Source organism: Hypomesus nipponensis, chromosome 23, assembly GCF_054491055.1.
Source record: "Hypomesus nipponensis isolate SF chromosome 23, ASM5449105v1, whole genome shotgun sequence".
Taxonomy (NCBI): domain Eukaryota; kingdom Metazoa; phylum Chordata; class Actinopteri; order Osmeriformes; family Osmeridae; genus Hypomesus; species Hypomesus nipponensis.
The window spans coordinates 9,436,298-9,458,370 of NC_140383.1; the positions used below are offsets into that span (position 1 = coordinate 9,436,298).

The following is a 22,073-nucleotide window of genomic DNA, read 5'->3' on the forward strand; positions in this document are numbered from 1 at the left end:
TCTCTTGAGTATCTTTGTGAATTCAAACAATATAGAGAAAAACCAAAAACCTTTTGTGTTGAACACACACACAAACCAGAACACACACACACACACATATAGTATATAAACAGCATATACACATATACTATAAATTGTATACTGAATGTGTAGTGTGTAGTAACATGTGCATGTGTAGTGTATAGTAATATGTGTGTGTGGGATATATATATATATATATATATATATATATATATATATATATATATATATATATATGTAGATAAACGGCATGCTTATTTATTTTTACTGATACCCCTTCCCTCTCTTCGCTCACTCAACACTGTGTGGCATGTCACAAACTGATCCGGCGGTGATGTATGCACCTTGTGGGGGTTACTCATCAACATGTCTGACAGTGGAGTGCCCAACTGTCACAATCAATGAGAGTCAAGCCCTCGGAAACACATCCCTTCTCAGCTTGCGTGACTCTTCCACTGTGAGCCCCACTTCTCAAAGTCATCAGGTTTCTAATGTGTGTAGCAGAGGACAGAAACCACTCATGCTACTTTATCCCTTGCTAGTTCACATCCGTAGGGGATCCATGAGAAATCTGTCATGAGGTTGAGATGAAGTGATCTAACTAGCCTGTGCACAGCACCAAGATAATTAAACATTCATTACTACTAACCGGAATATCTAGATGATTTGTTACACATAACCATCTGGGAAGTTGTCCTTGGAAACAGTTTGGAAAAGGACACAAACCTTTTTTCCAAATACATGGCAGGTGATTGGATGAACCATCTGTCTATCACCATATATCAGTAGGCAAACTTCAACCACGACTGTAGTTGCCAGTAGTTCCTCAGTGACTCTGAATGGTTCGACCCCCTGTGGTTCTGGTGCAAACGAAGAACTTGGAGCTTAGCAAAGATGGAATTGTGCGTGGGAGAATCTAGCTAGACCTAGAGAATGACCAGACAGACAGTCGCTCAGGGATGGTGTGTCCCTCCCGGCTCCACCCAGTCACACACACCCAACCCAAACCTCGCATGAGACTTCCTCAGCAGGAAACCGAAGCCATGAGAGCGGCGTGGATGACGAAGCGATGCCGAGGCGCGCCATACACTCGCAACACATCCAGACACGTTTACCTGCTTCACATCAAAGATGGTACACCATCATGTTGTTTAAGAGACAAAGAACGCAGGAGATACTCGCACCAGGCTTCGAGTCGGATCAAAGGCAGCGACAGCTCCGGGTGTTTGAAGTGGCTCTCCCATTTGAAGAGTCCTCCAGACACTGAAGGAGGTAGAGAGGTCGGAGACACCTCATACGCTTGCTGCAAATCACTGCGGGTACACCATGTGACGTCACCGTCCAACCACAGCGCACCAGTGGGAGTGGGACTCAAACTCTCCCAGGTTTGTCTGAAGTGTGTCTACCTCACAGGTCGCACAATCAAACTCTTTCTCTCTCACACACAGACGCGCACACGCACACACGCACACGGAAATATGTTTGAATGAAAGTTGACCCAAAGTTCTGTGCTGGATCTCTGCGGAAAAAATCGTAAAACTTTCCCGCAGTTACAGTCACAGCCACCGCAGAGACCTGTTGGTCATCGTGACCTCGTCAGCCGCTTCACACAAACACGTCAAGATCTAGGAAGCTACAACAACACTGCAACAATGCCTCGCACTATAATCCTACTTGTGAAATGGGCTGAAATATGTCGCAACTTTACACAGCATGTAGGCCAATGGAGTGTTGAGAGTCATTTCTGAAAGCTACAATGACTCGACAGTATATGTTCCTATTCCATTCGTTCCATCTCCATCCGGCTCTGCAGTGGCACAGTGGTTTCTGTGATGGGCTGAAGGTAGTGTGTAAATGTAGAGATGAGGGATTAGTTGTGCACGGGCCCTAAGCTCCTGTGAAGTCCCCTGGCTTTGTCTCCCTCACCCAGCACCCAGCCCCTTAGCTCAGGCAACCAGCTCAATATGTATGGTAATGAGAGGTAATCAGGCTAACGTGTGTTCAGTCCTTCCAACATGCTAATGGTGTCATTACACTCTTACGCCCCCCCCCTCCCCCTTCCCTATACAGACACACACACACCACCTCCACCTCCACCTCCACCTCTCTCTCTCTCTCTCTCTCTCTCTCTCTCTCTCTCTCTCTCTCTCTCTCTCTCTCTGTTTTCCTGAACTGGAACAGGTGGAGCTTTAATTATGCATTAAAATATACCGGGCCCCTCTCCGATCCACTTGACTGCTCTCCTCCTTCTGCAGTGCCCACTATGGCTGCTCTCCCCATCTCTTTCCCTCCCTCTCTCTCCCTCTCTTCCTACTTCCTCTGTTTCCAGCGTCCCTCCCCTTTAGAAGTTGAGGATTGAAGGACTCAATTTCAAAGCCGGGCACGTCTCAGAGTCTGAAGTGAGGGTTTTGTTCCGCTGGCACACTTCCGCCAACCAACGCCAGAGTGAAATGGAGGAGGGGGAGAAGAAATCCCCGCTAATCTAGTGAATCTGGCTGGCTCTCTCTCTCTTTCAACACTGTGACACACTGGAACATGTCCTTATTCAGTTGCTTCTCACTCAACCTCCTCCACCTCCACGCTCGGTTCCGTTCTGCTCTGTCAACCAGACTATGGAACTTTATTCAATGTTTGGAGGGGTCTGGAAAGCTAAGCAGTGCCATTGTTGCCACACATCTCACTGGCTTATCAAGTCATGCTGTTCATTCTTGATATTTTACACCCTGTGTTGGAAAGGTGGAGCCCCTTGGTATTTTAGCTGGAATTTATCGAGGACAATGCCAGGTCATGCTTTATATTTAGCAAGTAATCTACCTGCATAATTGCACTGTAGCTAAATAGAGAATTGTATGGAAATGAATTATGACAGGAGGGAATTTATCACTGTGAGAAACACAGTAGTTGGAGGAATATTATTGCAATAAACGCATTATTCCGTGCTTTTTTCCAGTGGTTTGAAAATCCAAACAAGAGCGTTTTTTCCTGATGCCCTAGTCCCTGCTCCCCCCCAAGAGTCGATATGGGCACAAGCCCAGCCTTCTGAAACCTGGCAACCACAGGTTTATTTAACTGATCAGCGTTAAAAGACCACAGAGGAAGCTTCAGCCATTAGCTTTGCATTGAACCACAAATTACTGCTTGTTGTGTACGCCGGTCATTACAAAAGAGCAAAAGAGGGATCTTTGTGCATTTGTGTGTGTGTGTGTACCTGATCTTCTCCCCTTCCTTGTCCCTCTGTGCCTGCACTTTGGGAACTATCGATCAGGTGGCTAGAAAATAACAAATAGGCAGGAGGAAGGGCAGTGAAGCAGGTCAGGAACTGAACAATAGCCCCAGTCTCCGTGAAAACAATATCATCCAGGTAATCCTTTAATTAAATTAACAACCGTGCTATGAAGGAGCCACTTTTTTTCCTCGTATTCCTTTCCTTTCTGTCTGGTCTTTGATGCTGGCAGCAGGTTTTGAGGTTGCTAGGTAACTACTAGGAAGTCGTTTTTGTAGTTGCCACTGGTGGTGGTGGTGGTGGTGGGGTGGGGTGAAGGTGATGGAACGTGCTCTGGCAATGAGCTAAGACTGTGGGGACAGAGAGCCAAGGAGGGGGGTCTGAGGGAGCCAGTATGCCTGTGGCAGGGTCACTGTTCCTGGGCCCTGGACTGTCCCCCACACAGGATCAGCTGGAGCCCAAGGGTCATTAGCCAACAGTATATTCCAGGACTGCTGACCTCCAACTCCACAGTGTGCTGGAGTGACTCATCCCCGGCCCTCTGTCCTTGCTTGGCTAGACACAGCACACCCAGCCCTGTCTGCCTGCCTGCCTGCCTGCACACTGGCACCACAGCATGGAGCCTTGTCCAAGGCCTCAGACGCACTTATGCAGGCATGTGCACACAAGCCAAGCCCACACACAGTCACACACAGTATAACACATCCCGCTGACCTCTGCAAACACACTCAGTTTACTTGATTGGTTGACTGACCCCTAAAGAAACCCTATTTCCTAAAGAAATAACACTTTACATTGAGGTTCAGCAAGTACCATGTAACTGCTTTGGTAAAAAAACATTGTTGGCACAAATTAATTTGTATTTAAATTAAGGGTAGTAAGCTATATAGGTTACCACAAAGTCTAAGATGGCACACAATGTGGGAGGGTTGTAAGGAGTAAGTGGATGTTGTACGTGAAGGGGCAGTGGAAGGTTGTTACCAAAACAAAATCAATGGCATCAACCTGCACTTTCAAAACGTCTCCCATACCAAGGTTCACTTGTTTAATATGCTGTATTCACCCTTTAACTATTAGGAAAGGTAACTATGTCGCAGTTCCTATGTAACTACAATGTTGTTACTATAGGTATTGGTATGTAGTAACATAAAGTATTGCCGAAACTGTTCTCAAGGAATCTTACAGAGGTCAAACGCACACGCGCATGCACACACTCGTGCAAACGCATACACGCACACACGCACAAACGAAATCCACCGGGGAAAGAGCTGCCGTCCGTGCCCATTAAGGGAATGTGGCGGATCATGACAGCGGCATGACTGCCCCTGCCAGTTCTGAGGCCGAGCCTGTCTGATGACGATGCCACCTGACAGCTGTCAGTGGCGTGGGCCCTGAGCAGCGGAGGCAGGGGCACCAGCACACTCCTTGGGACTAATCTTAGCGTTGGCCGCTCGTGTGTCAGGGAGGTTACACACGTGGCGCCCGGGCCTGTTGCTGCGATTACTGTCAGACCCGGCGTGAGGAGGACGCTGTCCTACAGGATGAGCCTCTGTCTCGGCTAATGACAGGAGCCATGATGGGCTTGAGGACGGGCAGTCACTTTGATTCATAGCGGCTCTGGTTGGGTGGCTCTGCCACCATGTCTCCACGGTCGTTATCTTTTGAAATGACTTGGACGTGTTAAGTGATGGCAGGCCTTCTGTTTCACCCTGGGCTCGGGCGGAAACTCGCAGCCAAGTTTCAAAGTCTTTCACCTAAGGAGAGAGTCGTCCTCACATGGACTGCTTGGAGGAAAGTGACCTTACGACCCCTGTGGGTGTCTTCGCCGAGCAGTTTCTACATATGAGGATTAGCTAAAGATAACCTGTTCTCCCACTTGCTCGTATTCTTGCATTCGAGCTGATGTGTTTGAAAAAATCCTGCACCGTCATCGGTAGTTAAGTGTGTGACTATATGTGTGTCATTTTAATCTGAACTCTCTCTCTCTATGTCTCTCTCTCTCTCTCTCTCTCTCTCTCTCTCTCTCCCTTTCTCTCGTAGTCCATTAGGGAAGTGACAGGCTATGTGTTGGTGGCATTGAACCAGTTTGACTACCTACCCCTGGAGAACCTGCGGATCATCAGAGGGACCAAGCTGTATGAGGAGCGCTACGCCCTCGCCATCTTCCTCAACTACCGCCGCGACGGAAACTTCGGCCTCCGTCAACTGGGGCTCAAGAACCTCACAGGTAAGGCCCAACTTCCACTTCTGTCTCAATATCCATCTGGACGTCCATATCTGAACTCGGTCTATATCGCCCTCGGTGACCCAGTGTGGGTTTCCTTTCTGTCTGGTTGCGGAGGATCACAGCCTGCTCTCTCTCTCTTTCTCTTTCTCTCTCTCTCTCTCTCTCTCCCTCTCTCTCTCTCTCTCTCTCTCTCTCTCTCTCTCTCTATCTCTTTCTCTCTCTCTCTCTCTCTCTCTCTCTGATGCTGAGAATAGTTTAAATGATAAAGAATTCATCTTTTTGGAATTGAGGGTAAAATACAGATTTTTGGTTTTAACAGTGAGGGAGAGAGAATGAGACAGGAAGCTAAACCTGCTTGTATTCAGCGGGACCTGCCACCCACTGTTTCTTCTTCCTTATCATTTGCTCTCGAGCTGGACAAGAGTTGGGCTGCAAAGAGACTGTAAATAGTTTGCTTCTCTTTTGGCTGTTGGGTGTTACAGTTTGGGTTTGGATTTGGTTCTGTTTTGTTTTGATAGTGAGCCACATAGCCAGGAATCAATTCAGAGCTGTACTGAGAAGCTTCTGGAGAAAAGGATAGCAATCAAAGTGATGAAGTGAGATGTGTGAGGGAAGCAAGACTTTAAGGTCAGTCAAATGTGAACGAAAGAACATGTCCTATCCTGTTCTATTTATTACTTTTTAGTCAACAATCTTTAACATAGATTTAACAGCACCGCAGCTGTCAAGCAGACAGAGTGAAGTCATATTTGAATATCAGATTTTAGCAAATGTTGGATGAGTTAGATGTAGGGCATTCCCCTAAGGAAATGTATACAGGTTATACAGGTATAACCAACTGTGCCCTTGGACTCTTTTAACCCAGTCATCTCTGACAAAGATGTAATAGGCCATTACCCATAGCTTCCCATCACTCTGGCCTGACCCTAGCTAGCTTTTGTACATGTGTGCTCAACATGTTCTCTGGGCTGTTGTCTCCTACTGGAAGAATAAGTAGCCTAAGTAATGAACAGGACAACTAGTTGTATTGTAGAGAAAGAGTAAAGAGAAAAGACAAAGAATGTGGTTTGGACACAGAGAACAGAGTGTGTGTTACGTAAGGATACACTCGATGTAAGACCAGAATTCATTCAGTGAGCTTAGTAGGGCACAGACAGAGCCATAGGCTTGAGGCCCTCGGCTCTCTGTCAGCGAAAGTGAATAATTCAGAGGGATTCTCATTCTCCAGCTTGGCCCAGTCCTTCCTCGAGAGCCCAAAACACACACACCTACACACTCTTGTCTGCCACCAAACTGACACACATCTTCATGAAAAAGTCTATGGGTATCTGCAACCCCTTCCAAAGCTAACCCCCCAGGCTCGGAGCCAATCATGACGGAGGTCGGTTGCAGGCGACCACCTCGCTTCGGCTCTGTCTTTGTCTTTTACCAAATCTCTAGATGCTGTATTTTTGGATGTCTCCGTACGGGCAGTATGATATAATGGGCAGATGTCTATCCATATAAAATATGGATAGGCATCTTTTCAAAAAATTCTTATTTACTTTGCGATGTGCACCCGGTGCATCATTTTTCGGAGATATTTTCAGATTTGGGTAGGCCTTGGAAGAAATTGGGTAGGCGTGTGCCTACTCAGGCCTACCCGTGACTACGCCCCTGGTACCGGGGGCACACTCGGGGTGCTGAACGGGGAAACCTGGGCATGGCTAATAGGACGGTTGCTTTGTGTCACAATACAGCTGACATAGGTGGTGCTGCATCCCCCGCGATGTCATCCCACTGAGGTGGTGCGATCCATCAGGGGGCCTTTAATGCGGCTGTCACATTATCCTGTCTTCCCTCTCATACAAGCAATGCAGGAGATGTGTAAAATGATCGATACAATCCATAAGCGACATATAAGAATATAAAGGCTATTAACTACACAGGGCCTGATCTATTGCAGGATAAAACGGGCCCCTTGGTATTGAAACCGACCTGAGCCCCTTGAAGGTCGAAATTGCCCAGGATAAAATCAATTTGTTGCAGGCATGTTGTGATATTGCTGTATTGATTTTCAAGGTAGGCTCTGTGTATGGGACTTTGTGAATGAACAATTGTGGTTTGTGGTACTGAGGATCTGTTTCTAGAGGCAGACTCAGTCAGACTCTGCCTCCCTTTGCTGCCCCTTTCAGTCAGGCTTAGACATAGTTATCCTCATGAATATGAAACACTCAGAACCGAAACAGGAAAAGTTAGTTGGTCGATGTTTTGTCGGAGTCAGACAGTCACGCTCTCTTTAACCCCTCCTCTCTCTCTCTCTCTCTCTCTCTCTCTCTCTCTCTCTCTCTCTCTCTCTCTCTCTCTCTCTCTCTCTTCTCTCTCTCTCTCTCTCTCTCTCTCTCTCTCTCTCTCTCTCGCTCTCTCTCTCGCTCTCTCTCTCTCACCTCCCCTCCTCCCCAACTCCCCAACTGCCCATCATTTTATATCCACGCCTCCTTCCACAAGGACCTGGCCTCACACAGACCTCCCTGCCCCCTACCTGCCCCATCCTGTCCCCTGCTGATCATCCTGCCTCTCTCCTCTCCCCGGATGTCCCTCCTTTAGCAGATGATCTAGATTAATTATACCTTCCCCCAGCTTGGGGGCCAAAGGTTGAGGAACGCCACTTTGCCTGACATTTCAAAATGTAACTATACGATTTAAATTTAAGATACATTTTCATGCTCAGACGTTTTCTTCTCTCCATAGATTTTATCTTCCAAGAAAACCAGTAGCCCGGTGCATTCACGTGGTAATTACTGCCTGCTAGGGCTGCAAAATAATAACAGTCTCAATGAGGAACAAAACACAGATAAATGTGTCAATTTAACACATTTTCTATTCTCTCTCAGAATGTTTTTTTGTTTTTCTGTGTGTGTTTGTATTTGCCTGTCGTTTCCAAGTTTGCTCGGGGTGTGTTCCGTGTTGTTCGACAGTCTTTTTATTCATTATTTCTTTTTACCACGAGCTGCCATAACAGAGCCTGCCCAAAATGAAAGTATCAAATCCCAGTCCCCATCTGCCAGACGTGTGCATGTACAGTACACAATCCCCTTCGATGCCAAGCCTGGATCCACACCCGTCCACTCACTGCCCATCTGCTCTCCCCCCTCTTGTTCTGTCTTTCCCACAATTCTCACAGCCCCTCTCCTCTCTTCTTCACTTTTTTTCACTCCTCGTCTCTCTTCTCTTCTCCTTTCTTCTCACACCCCGGCTCCCACTATTGTCTTCTTCTCAATTGCTCTCGTCAGCGCCTTACACCGAGATGCACTCTGCGTGTACTGTTCGTCTTCACGCTCTGAAAGTATGCCGTGCTCCCTCAAAAGGATCTCAACAGTGCGCGCTGTTCCACAAAAGCGTAGAAGCGTTCAAGGGGGAAAAATTGCAACGATCAGACAGACACAGAGGCTGCTGAGGCTTCTGTGGAAGTACAGTGGAGATGTCTGCATGAGAAGAGGCAAAAGGGGGACAAGGTGAATGGAAAGGACTGGAGGAATCGTCCAACTTCCCTAAACAAGACCAGGGAGACCAATCAGGATGGCCTAGTCTGGCTCTTTCTCTCGGTCCATCTGAGATGGAGAGTTCCCGCAGGAAGAACTCAAGATTGCTTCAGCCTGAGCCCCAGTCTCTGGCATTCAGTCCCAGCTCTTGCCTGGCAGCTCCCAGACCTCAGGTCGTTTCCAATTGTGTGTTTAATTGATTACTTCCTGTGCAATTACTCCAGTGTCATACTCAATATTTCAGCCTAAGAAGGCAGAAGTGCCCTTTTTTAGAAGGACAACACTCATAGTGTCACGTTTAACGGCCTTTAATCTGGTTTAAGATTGCATATCAACACACAGGGAGACCTCTCTGGCTTTTGAACTGAGCATTAAAGTGAGTTAAGACCCCATTGCCAGGCAATCTTTTCTTGAACAGATCTTCATTGAACAGTGAAGTATCAGATTGATTTATTGATATTACTTTATTGTCAGACCTTTTTCTTACATCACAGTTTTTCCATTTGCAGAATAACAGAAAAGACGGACATTAGAACTAAGAAACACAGTGTGTTGCAGCGTGGCATGTGACGCCATGTGGACAGTCTGGAGACTAGAAACTGAGGTGTCCTCTGCGATGGCACACTGTCGAGGTCATGTTTGCACTTACAGTAAAGTGCAGATGATCTCATAACTAGAGAGTTTTCTAGAAACATCCATCTGATGCAGCTAGTAGAGTAACTTTGTGCTGCTAGGCAGCAACATTTTGGTATTTTCTGCTGTTTTTGTATTTCGCTGACTGTTTTACTCTCATTAACGATCCTATGTTGGGATTACATAAACAGAAAACCGGATAAAGTCATTAAATATTCACGTCAGAACAGCAGAACACATGTTAAATCTCTTCTGCCTGAAGCAGCTGACCTGCACTCACGGAAAATAAAGGCACGCAGAAAATGTTGCTGATTACAAACTTAACCGTTTCCATTGGTGTCGTTCAAAGTCAACAGATCTAGTGTGGCTAGATCTGTTGACGTAGTGTGGCTTATTTTATATGAACTGGACGATTCAGCAAAGATTGGGTTAAGACTCCAATCTTCTGTCGCCCTTTGTTGTCATTTCAATGAAATTACGCAATATCACTATCTCATGTCTGCCCCAAGTCCCAGTGCCCTATTAGTGGAGCCACTGAAAGTTCCCCGCTGCCCTGAGAATAACAATGCAAAGAAACCATGTTAGACCATCCCGCAGTTTCTTCCATTCATCCCAAGAAAAGAAAAAGAAAAAGGAAGATATTGTCAAAAGAAAAACAAAGCCTTAGGAAACAAAGTTGAAAAGAGGAAGCAAAAAAGAAAAAAAAAATCCCTTTTTCCAACGACTCTTTATTTAACATGAAACTTTTGATAGCATGTCGGAGGAGGGAGAGAAAGTGTGGTAATTACACAGAGATCAAATGGAGCGGCTGGTGCTAATGCTAATAACCGCTCTCCAGCCCAGGCCCCACGGAGGAGCCAGGCACATTAATAATGGATCTGGTGTCATCATTAAGAAACTGAATGATTAAAACATATCTCCCAGCTTCAAACGGCACTTTGCTTCGGCTCAGAAAGCCCTATAGCATGGTCCCAGCTGAGCCTATGTTCCTATGCCATAGTTTACCTATAGGGAAAGGATACACAAAGAAACTGTCGGGGACATGGAGGGCGCCAGAGCAGGAACTTCTGACTGGTCAGGTCAGATCAAGACAAGTAATCACATAGAATTGTATCCAGTCAGTGAAAACCAGCCGATTGGTGGGACCGTGTGTGGTGCTCCAAAGCCGTACTGTGATTATAGAGCCCGTATTTCATGTTTTCCTGGGATTTGAAAACAGCTGAGATGTCTTTTCTATAGAGCTTACCTAAGCAATGGGAAGCAGTCACCTTGACGTATGACTCTGATCTTTGACATGAGAAATGGGTTGGAGAGAAATACATGGGCCTTACTGACCCGCCGTTCCCTTTGTATATCCAGCATATTTTCTTCCCTTTGACTGTCGTTTGAGATTAGTGTGTTCAAATGTCGTCTTGAGGGTGATGACATAGAACAGATTGCTTGAAAAATTGTTTGGAGGGTTTTTTCCTTCATCTGAAGGTACTGGTTGTCACATTTAACACCAATCAAATGTGTGTTCTGTTGGTTCAGTTGGTCTAATATGCTGTCCCACTTTACAGTAGATGTGCATCGCTGGCTGAGGTGTCACAGAGGTTAGTGTGTGTCCGCGTGTGTGTTTGTGTGTCCGTGTATGCGTCTGTGCGTGGGTGTGTGTATATTTCTGTATTTGCAAACGTGTACTGACAAATAACTAGAACAAAACTGAGCTCTGGCTATTGAATAATTCACAGCTGCCTGCTCAGAGCGCCCTTGGGCGGGCTTAAGTGGATAGTAACTGGACAGACTGATGATGAGTCGTGATGCCGTATGCCTTCCATGATCTCACCTCTCCCTAAACCCATTTGCTGTAGACCAAGGCTGGAGGACCACTCGTGTACCTACTCCTCACAATCAATCTGCTCTGCAGACAACACTTTGAGACTTGGATAAACCGACGAAAAAATGGACTTTACCTCATTAAAAGTTAACATGAGCATGCAAGGAATTCGTCTGTCAATTAATAAATATGCAAAATATGTCCTCCCCCCACCATTCCCTTCTGTTTCCCTAAAGCTAAGTGTGAGCTGGTTCTGTAAACCAGACCAGACTGGTTCCTTTAAGATTGTTGGGGGGGGGGGGGGGCTGTTGAGAGTAGGAGACCCAGGTGTGTTTGGTCATCCTTTAGTCCTGTAGTTTGGCCTTTAGTCCTGTAGTTTGGCCTTTAGTCCTGTAGTTTGGCTTTTTTTGTCCGCCAGTCACCCAATACCATCATCATAGTCACTGCTACCACCGTCTGATCCATTGAGATCATTCATATGCTGCCACCGTCGATTTCAATGACAAGTTTGGCAATGACACCTGTAACTCACTAGTGCCTCTAGGGGTAGCTCCCTCCTACTCTGGCTATTCTTTTTCTGGTGTAGAAGGCCACCTCATCCGCCGAGCACTGCGAAATGTTAATTAAACACTTAAAGGGGGTAAGCCAATTATTTCTGCACACGCCAATCATCTGCCTCTGGTTTGTGAAATGTCAGTGCTGCTTGAGTGGGCTGGATGGATGAGGTGGAGGAGGGGGAGAGCCGGGGGGGGGGGGGGGGAGGGGGGAGGGAGGCAGGAGGGAGGCAGGAGGGAGGGAAGGAGGGAGGGAAGGAGGAGGCATGCGATGGAATAATTAGGTTTGGCTGGGCTGAGAAGGGATGGATGTTAGACTCGGAGACGGACACAAAGGGCTCGTGGTCCGACAGGGAAAGGCACTTTGTGGAATGAGAAGCTTACACATGTCTGCGTGTGAAAGACCTTTTTGTGTACAGTGTGTGTGTGTGTGTGCGTGCGTGTGTGTGTGCATGCGTGTTTGGAGCGCGAGAAGTGGGCGGGTGCGCGCGCCACGTGTTGGCGTGCGCGCGCAACACACTCGGACCACAGTCGGTATCGTGTCTGACAGAGTCGCCTCGCCGATGGCCTGTTTACGTGACACTGCATGTGCTGTCGCCATCCCGTTATGATGGAGCTCAGCCCGCTTCGGCGTACAGGGCCACGCCATCAGCTGTGTTTGTGTTCACCGGTATGCCGTGACACCGGACGGGCACATCCTTGACAGCAAACAGAGCAGCCTCCATCCCAACCTCTGCCACGCCCCCTCCCCACGCAGTGGCAGGTGTCTGGGGCCGGGCCAGGGCCTGAGCCTCAAACTCTTGTCACGAACACCGACGGGCGCTCCCGCTCTCCGGGCTTCTCGGCCCGGGCCGCGCACACTGCTCTCTTTGTGAGGGGAAACTGGCACGGTGTGGACCTGTGCGCGGCTGTAGCTAGCCCTCTCTCCCCGCACTGCTTAATGATTCATGCATTTCTTTTGCACACCGAGGCTTTAAAGAAGTGGAGCAGGCTGACAGACAGTCAGGCAGGCAGACAGGCAGGCAGGCAAGGAAACAGGCAGGGAAACAGGTAGAATGACAGACAGACAGACAGACAGACAGACAGAAAGACACACAGACAGGCAGGCAGGCAGGCAAGGAAACAGGCAGGGAAACAGGTAGAAAGACAGGCCGGCAGACAGACAGACAGACAGACAGACAGGCAGGCAGGCAGGCAGGCAGGCAGGCAGGCAGGCAGGCAGGCAGGCAGGCAGGCAGGCAGGCAGGCAGGCAAGCAGGCAGGCAGGCAAGCAGGCAGGCAGGCAGGCAGGCAGGCAGGCAGGCAGGCAGGCAAGCAGGCAGGCAGGCAAGCAGGCAGGCAGGCAGGCAGGCAGGCAGGCAGGCAGGCAGGCAGGCAGGCAGGCAGGCAGGCAGGCAGCTCCAGGGCCAGTGGTGGGTAATGGTACATGAAAGGCCCATGCTGTTGTGCAGAGCCCCTGCGGAGCAGCCAGGCTCATCCAGGTGGATGTTACGGCACGCATGAATTCATGAGCTAAATATACAGAGCATGGCCTCAGCGCCAAGCCTTCAGGGCCCTCTGTTTGTGTAGCCGAGGGGCCACAGAGATCTGTCGGTCGTGTTTGTTGTCCTCTCCACATTGCAGCGTCTGCTCCTGATCCAATGCTCAGTTTCCACTGGGAAGACCATGTGGACACAGGTGATGTCATGTTCAGGTTCTCATCACGAGAAAGCTTCCTTAACTCACAAACACGGCGGGGGGGTGTCCTTTTAAAGCTTTTCCATGGTGAGGCTGCTCTCTGCTAAACCAGGCCCGGGCGTCGGTTGATATGCAGGTGCAGTCACCTTCTCCAGCTCAGTTTTTACTCCTCTGTGTTCGACCTCGAGAGAGCAGCTCATTCCAGCACTGCTGGGAGCTGATCAGACAGCAGTCTTGATAAGCTAAGTGGCCCTCAGCAGCAACAACTACAGCAGCAATTTCTGTCTTCTCTTCTCTCTCTCTCTCTCTCTCTCTCTCTCTCTCTCTCTCTCTCTCTCTCTCTCTCTCTCTCTCTCTCTCTCTCTCTCTGTCTCTCTCTCTCTCTCTCCCTTTCGTGCTGTTTCTTTCACTTTCCATCTCTATCTCGGTTCATTGCTTACCACTGTATTTTCAGATAAACAAATACCGCGCATATCTAGATTTTGATGGAGTGCATGTCTACTGTATACATGGCAATGCTAATCTAACCCTAACCCTAGCTCCACAGTATATTGGACGTTCTTAAATTCTGTTGTTTCATAGTCCTGACCTCTATTCTAAGGCACCATCTTATCCCAGCTTAATATGAAAATGTGGGAACACCCCCCCCCCCCCCCTTTTTATCTTAAGCAGATGCTCCTCTGCTCTGGATAATTCCATGAGCCTTCAATCTTGGCCATTTTTCATAAAGATTCTTTGGAAACTATTGCGTGAGGGAGGGGCTAAATTTAATCAACCAGCTTTAAACACAATTACCCGGGAGAAGGGGAGGCGGAAGGGGGGGGTGGCGGGGGTTGTAGCGGACGCCCCCTGTGCACTCCACAGTCCCGGTGGTCCACACCTCGCTTACCGGAAACGATATTACCTGCTCCAGGTGCCAAGGGTAACCAAGGGAGGAGGAAGACCCAGACAACGAGCAGGAGCAACAAAGAAAAACACTACAACAAAATCCTATCTGTCAGCAAGGGCCCGATCACAACACTCCCACACACTGTTACAGAATGGCATCGTAGCTATCCTCAGGGGAGGATCGTTTGTCTGCTACTTGACAGGGTTAATAATCTGGGTACAGTGCAATGCACTGTGGGTTTGTAGGAAATGCAAGTAAAAGAAAAATTTGCTAATAGGCAAAAAAAGAGCAGGTTTTGTTGCCTTGACTGAACAATACTGTTGGCCAATTTTTTTTTTTCTTCCGACGCCTTTCCTTCTCCACCCCTGCCTCTCCTTTGCTTATGGCCCAGTGGCCATATCCCTCAAATGTGCCAGACTATTTTTGCAGCATTCTTTTTCATTCGCCGCCCGCCACTTTTTATCAGCATCAACCTTGTCAGTATTTGAAGGAGATTTATCTGTCTGCTACAGCACTTTGTATTTATGGCCAATGTCATTGTTTTCAAGTGCTGTTATGGGGTCAAACCCTTGTTTGCCTCCAGGTTTTTTCTCAAAAACAGAACATTGTATGGTTAAAGGACATTGTTACTGGTAGGAGGCAAATAAAACTTATCTATATCTATCTATTTGTTTTGGAGTTTTATGTTTAACATGACTGAGGCAATACAGATAATTTGTTGTTTATAATGATGCCATTCTGTACTAGTCCTTCAGCCATGATAAAATGACTCACACACACACACACACACACATATCCAGGGAAACACACCAGTGCATGAGCTCTCCTCCCTCTCCTCTCAGTTCTGCACTGAACCTCTCATAAAGCATTTTATGTTGCCAAGTTAATGCAGTTGTTCTTTTCAGGTCAATAGTTAAACACATAAAAGTGCAATTACATTTGAATGGGCACTGACTGTATTTTACCCTCTCAGTGTTAATGATATGAAAATAAAATTCATTTAGATTTATGTGAACTGTTCTCTCAGTTGACCAATCAGGACTAGACCCAGGGTGAAGTGTGGTAACCTTAGTTACCAAGTCACTGTTATATTTCTGTTGCTCACTGTGCTAAATCTCAACCTAACTACAGCGTGTCCCTCCCTTTCAAAACCACTGATCTGGCAATAGTAAACAATGAAGGTCCCACTAGAAAAGTCCCAAGATAAGGTGGTCCTGAAAACCCCTTCTTCTCTTCTGTTACCACAACGTGATTCCTATCTGATATTCTAAAACATGGCCAGTTATTGTTGTATCAGCGACCACAGTGTGGAGACGAAGGGCTTTTTCTCCGTGGCTCGCTGGTCACTGTTTGTTCGCGGTTACTCGCCCCCTCCTGTTCTTCGCACTAACGTCATCCCCTTGGCAACTGTGCCTTGTGGGCACAGATGGACTGCTGAGTGGCATGGAAAGATGAGTGATAGAGCAGTTCACCTGTTTGCACAGTACGGACACATGAACACTGACTGACATGGCAGAGCCAGCTTCCCTAATAGGAATGGCGGGTTCCCTTTGTGAAAGACTCCTCTCTGCAAATACTTGTCTTGATTATTGAATGTTGACCGGGAGCTAGAGAACATAACAGGATACCAGTCAAAAATGTTACAGTTTATTTTAGCCCTCAGCATGCTCTACAAAGAAACAAATGGTTCTGTATCGCAACATAGTACGATTTGTGTGTAAAGGCAGTAAGGGTTGAGGTTGTGCTTTTGAAACTGCAGAATGTTTTTTTGTTTTTCCTTTCTGGCTCCTCATGAGCATGTGTTCAGGATTGAACTGTAGAACTGTGAAAACATTTAAAACAGATGGGTTCTCATTTCTCTTTAGCCATGTGTATCTATATTAATATTGTTCAGGGTGTGCCCTTCTGGAATAATAGTTAATTAATAATGCTCTAGGCAAACTGAAGAAGATGAATTTGTGATTCAGCTCACACATCCTTTCGCAGTTTCAATGTGCGGGAATGTGTGTGTGTAATTGATATTATAAACGCTTTTCTCCTGCAAAGACTCATATTTGTGGAAAAAAGTAAGCTGTTTATGGATTTGTGTTTTTTTTTTACACAATCCTCCCTATAGATCACACTGCATATTGTTCAGCATGTGGATACACTGCATTGCTCTCGATTCATCTATTACGATCTGCTTGTTACACAACTTAACCACATGCACTGGTATTAATAAATTTCCATCAAGCCATTGGTGTATTTTTTCCACCACTTGAACTTCATCTCTTTCTCCCAGTCTTAATGAAATGCATCCCCACTGTAATAAACATCAGAAAAAAAACAAAAGGAGCATTTACCCTTGAAGTAATTGGCTGCATGCGTTTGTTCTGCTATCCTAAATCTCGTATTATTTCCCTCCTATGGTCGTTTGGTTGAGCATCAGAGATGTGCTTTACCACACTGGCTCTGGGGACAACAGCGGGCTGACATCCTCAGCTCTGAATGGACTAATTAAGAGGCCATTCTCGACCCGCTAAACAATCAACACACAGATGTACACACACACACACACGTATGTGTATAGACACACAGACAAACACAAACACATTACTCAACTCATTCACTTGTTCACAATCTCCATTACTGTGATGAGCATCAGTTAGCAAAGGCTGCAGTATAGTTTTGGGTTCATGTCTTTTTCAACATGTTTGGGTTGTGTCCCGTCGGGTACATCAGCAGTGAATTATTTATGGTTGCTGCAAATATTAACCCTACACAGATAGATTCAGCTTTGTGAAACACAAGTCTGCTACATATGTATTGTCATATTCAGGGACACACACACACATACAGTTTTAGTCTGGCTGTCAAAGAGAGCTTGCTGAACAGTGACATCTCAAGACGGTCTCTGGAGGCCAGGGCTCCCAGTCCACCACTCACATTCAAACTGAGGAGGTCATGCAGACAGCTCAAATCAAAGCGTAGACAGCTATTAGTTGGTAGAGCTTCCGCACGGTTTCTCATCAAGTGTCATTGAGTATAATGAGATGCTGTTGCCATCCGCTCCGGAGCCTTTCCATATGTATGTTATCCTAGCACTGCACACATCCCACACGGTGTATCCAATGCCAACAGTAAGACAAGAGGTGCTACCCTTGGATGTAGCTGTTACATGTATAAACTAGGATGCCTCGATTGCCATTATGCTGGATGCAACCTACTGCATATTTTTGATGTATGTTTCTACTCTAACCACTATTTAAGTATTATTTCATTCCAGAGGAAACCTTGTTCTTTTCAAACACTGCTTGTCTGTTTTTTTTCACTACTTTTTTTTTTTTTTACTATTATACTCACTCCTGATCCGTCTATGCTGAGAGCAAACATTAAACTGAAACCCTGGTAGTCAGTGAAGATGCATGATCATTCGATACAAAGGTCAGAGGTCAGGTCATCCTTAAATAACCCCAATCATCTCCTCCCGGCACCAGAAACACGGCAGCACCAGAGGCATAGGGCTCTGAGGTGTTCGATTTTTTCCCTTTATTTGTTTGTATTTTTTGCCCCCTTCTTCTCCCCTCCCCAACCCCTCCCCTCCTCGGGCCCCCACCCTGGCAGCAGCCCCCTGGTGAGTGGCACGCGTTCCATCAGCCCCCCTGGCGGAACGGCACACTCCTAGCATGAACGAGAATTCATTTGCGCGGTGAGCGTCAAATCCCCCGAAAGCCACCACCTCCCCACCGCAGCTGGAAGAAAGGAGAAAACATAATAACACCAGCTCCTATCATGTGTGGGGAAGGGACAATTTAATCAAGCCTTTGCTGGACTATTAGAATGTAGACCCAACCCGTTGTTCTGAATCCATCTTAGTATCAGCTCTCTGTTGCTAATCCGGGCACTACTGGACAGACCTGTAAACATTCCAAATCTCCTGCATGATGGTTTATTATTTGATAGTCTGGATTAACTCTGACAAGGATTTCTCAGAACTCCAGCATCATAACAATCAAGGTTGCCCTCTGTGTCCAATCAGGACGCAGGCCTTGGCCTGGTGGGAGGAGCAAGGGGTGGTGTGTGGAAGGAATAATGCAAATTAGGAGCAGGACGTCTTCTGTCATCCGCTCCTCCCTGATGAAATATGAAATTACTAACATGTAAGGCCTGCTGTCTCACTTGTTTAAATCCAGGATGGATTTAGCCTCACAAGGAAAATGTAATTGTTTCGTTTGTTTGTGTCTGGGTGTATATTGGTGTTTCTGAGAAGAAGGGGGAGAATGTCAAACAAAGAAAGCAGATTATGATTAATAATAACAGCAATAAGACAGGGCTCAGTGTGGCCTCCCAGAGACAACATCAATCATGTCTGTCTGGGGATCAACCTGGGCTCCTGGTCATGTGACTAAAGCGCCCTGAGACATATTGGGGATGTGCGTGTCTGTCTGCCGTGTTTGTGTGTGTCTTTCTGTTTGTGTACTTGTGTGTGTGTGTGTCTGTGTGTACATGCTTGTGTGTGTACTGTATTGAAATGATCGCTGACCCTTCACTCTATGTTCTTCTGTCATTTCTTTAGAGATCCTGAACGGAGGGGTGTATGTGGATCAGAATAAGTTCCTGTGCCATGCTGACACCATCCACTGGCAAGACATTGTCAAGAACCAGCGCCTCAGCCCTGTGGTGGTACCCACCAATAGCAGCATAGCCTGTAAGTAGCTCCACCAATGAAACACATTATCTCAGAGGAGGAGGGCTCTACTCAACCACCTAGTTGGCTGTTTATTAGATTGTGTTCGATTGAAATCCTACATTTTCTGTCATTTGAAACCAAGAGGACATAACATACACATTGGGCTGCAAAACAGATTAGTGCAATCAACACAATCAGGATTAGAATATGTCAACATGCCACTTCCCAGAAAGCTAAATTAGATGTTAATACTGGTGATGTCATTGCCGCATAGACATCAAGGTGTCAACAGCTGAGAAAACTGTTGTCCTGTAACCTGAATATGTCAACTACGGTAACAGCCTAGTACATCATCTGGCACTAATACCCCACTCTAATCAGAAGACACGACAAGTTGAGAAAATTATTATTATTATTATTATTATTATGGGATTTGTGAGGGGTAAAAATCAGGCTGTGCGTGTTGTCTAATCTGACAGAGGCTGAGCAATAGAAAATAGCAAAGGCTTCATGATGTCTTCAGTTACTCTTCCTCTGCCCTCATTTCTCTCAGTCCCTAACTGCCTATTTTATCATTCTTACTCCACATCTATTGTGGTAAAACTATGCTTCATTTAGTGTTTTGTGAAGCCCTCTGTGACATGCTTGCATGTAAAAAGGGCTATACAAATACATTTGATTTGATTTGTTTTCTACTTTTTGGGTAAACAAAAAAAAAAAAGAAAACACTTGCAACTTGTTTTTCTTCTTCTTCTTCTTCTTCTTCTTCTTCTTCTTCTTCTTCTTCTTCTTCTTCTTCTTCTTCTTCTTCTTCTTCTTCTTCCAATAAATAGTGTTCCGTTAAACAAAACACATGGTTATTAGGTTGGTAACCCTGAGCAGGTGTCCCGGGGTGACCTCAGTGTAGACTATTCTCGCTCACGCAGCATCGATGAAATGTCAGCAGGATCCGTCTCCAACTGGAGCTTTGTGCTCGTTTTCTCTCAGCCGATCCGTTTGATCATGGGCCTCCAGGACTCCCTCCAGCCCAACATCAAGGGGGCCACGAAACGTAGAATCCACTCCCCCCCTCTTCTTCGAGGCTGCTTCACGTTGGGTTTGGGTTGGATCAATGTCGGGCCAGATTGGCGTAGTATCCATTGCGTTCCGCGCATACTCACCTTCAGGCTTGCTTTCAAATAGGGCTGATAAAAGAGGATGATGTGGAGAATGGAATGTGATTGTTTGACTCAAGGTTGTCTGGAGTTAGAATGGAGACAGTTAGACCTTGGACTGTAAACGGACACCGTCTGGCTTCAACAGCTGTGAGACCAAATAAAGCCGGAGTTAAACTCAGGTAGTAGTACGTACTTGGCTGCCCCTTCTCCTCACAAGCTACATTTAAACTCCATGTACCGGGACGTGGTGAGGGTAGGGTTACAGGAAGGGGTTGGGGGGGGTTGTGGGGGGGGGGGAGGGTGAAGGAGGGAAGGGATGGAGGGAGGAAGGGGGCAGTAGATGGAAACTCATGTCACTGTGAGTGTGTCAGCCTTAAATGTAATTGCACTTAAGTGAAGTGGAAGAGAGACAGAGTAGACCACTCCAGCACCTATTCAGAGACACTCTGCAATTATCAGCCAGTCAATTAAACCCTCCAAAAACACACAGCTGATAGAGCGCAGATACTAATGCTGCCGGCCTCTGCCTCAGCACTTACAGACACAGAGTTAAGACCGTTGGATTCTAAGAAACAAAGAACACTGTGTTCCGTGTGAGCTCAAAAATACTGTACAATAATTGATGGTAGGGGGATGGCAGAAGGGTGGGCTACTATGTACATGTTGAATCTTTCCCTTGAATCTCATTCACAGGCCAGAAATGTCACAGATCCTGCAATGGTCGCTGCTGGGGCCCAAAGGAGAACCAGTGCCAGAGCTGTGAGTAGCACGTTTCTTACAGAGGAAATTTGAACCTCTTGATCTAAAGTGAATGCTTCAATGAGGCGTACGATGAGTGGAGGGAGGTGGAGAAAGAGGAGGAGGGGGAAGAGGGGGAGGAGGGGGAGGAGGGGGAGGCGGGGTCGCGCTGTGAGGCATCCTCGTGAATCGGCCTCTCATCACCCGCGGTAGGGGGAGGACAGCTCTTCAACGCTGGACGCTTAATGACCGCCGTCCAAACCGTGTGGGTGACTGTGTGCTTCAGGCGTGCTTAAGTTGCGGAGTCACACACTCTGCTGCCATGTCCTTGTGGGGCAGCCATGGGAGCCATGTGCCAATGGAGACCCAAAAGACATAGCACATCATCTACCCTGCAGTTTTTTTCCATCACGAATGATCTGGCCGATGTATCACATTTGGCCACAGAGCCCTTTTGTTGGCGTCAGAGGTGTTTTCTCGTTAGCCGTGTGAACCGGCGAGCTCCTCTGACACGCTCTCCGACACCTTCCCGTTCACTCGGGTCTAATGGGATCGCAGGGCTAGATAAGTGGAAGACTGTGGGGACAACAGTCGAAGACACCCACGAGTCCAGCGACCGACGCATCGACACCCGCTCGCACCGAGCGATCCCACGCGGGAAACGTGCCGCGTGCTCTGACAATTTGCCGTCGCTGAGGGAGTTGGGGTGAGTGGACCCCGGGAGACGCCCGCCAGCATGCCGTGGCTCCCACGGTGAAACTGCACCGTCTCAAGATGGGGGACGGTGGGGGTGTCACCGTTGTGGAGTACATCTGTGAAGGGATCTGTTCTCTGTGTGGCATTAATCACCGGCCAGCTCTGGGACGGTGTCCTCAGACGCCTGTCTGTCGGCGTACGTGTCAGTCTGACCGTCAGTCCGTCTGTCCGTCTGTCTGTCTGACCGTCTGT

The 22,073-nt window shown here is 47.2% G+C and overlaps 1 protein-coding gene across 1 annotated transcript in view; it reads left to right on the forward strand.

Annotated features, from left to right (window-relative positions):
- erbb4b (erb-b2 receptor tyrosine kinase 4b) overlaps positions 1-22,073 on the forward strand; it is a 94,858-nt gene that overhangs the window by 16,721 nt on the left and 56,064 nt on the right. Inside the window, exons 3-5 of the mRNA XM_084688485.1 lie at positions 5,285-5,471; positions 19,117-19,248; positions 21,081-21,146. Of these exons, the coding sequence (XP_084544611.1) occupies positions 5,285-5,471; positions 19,117-19,248; positions 21,081-21,146 (385 nt within the window). The remainder of the gene's footprint in view (positions 1-5,284; positions 5,472-19,116; positions 19,249-21,080; positions 21,147-22,073) is intronic.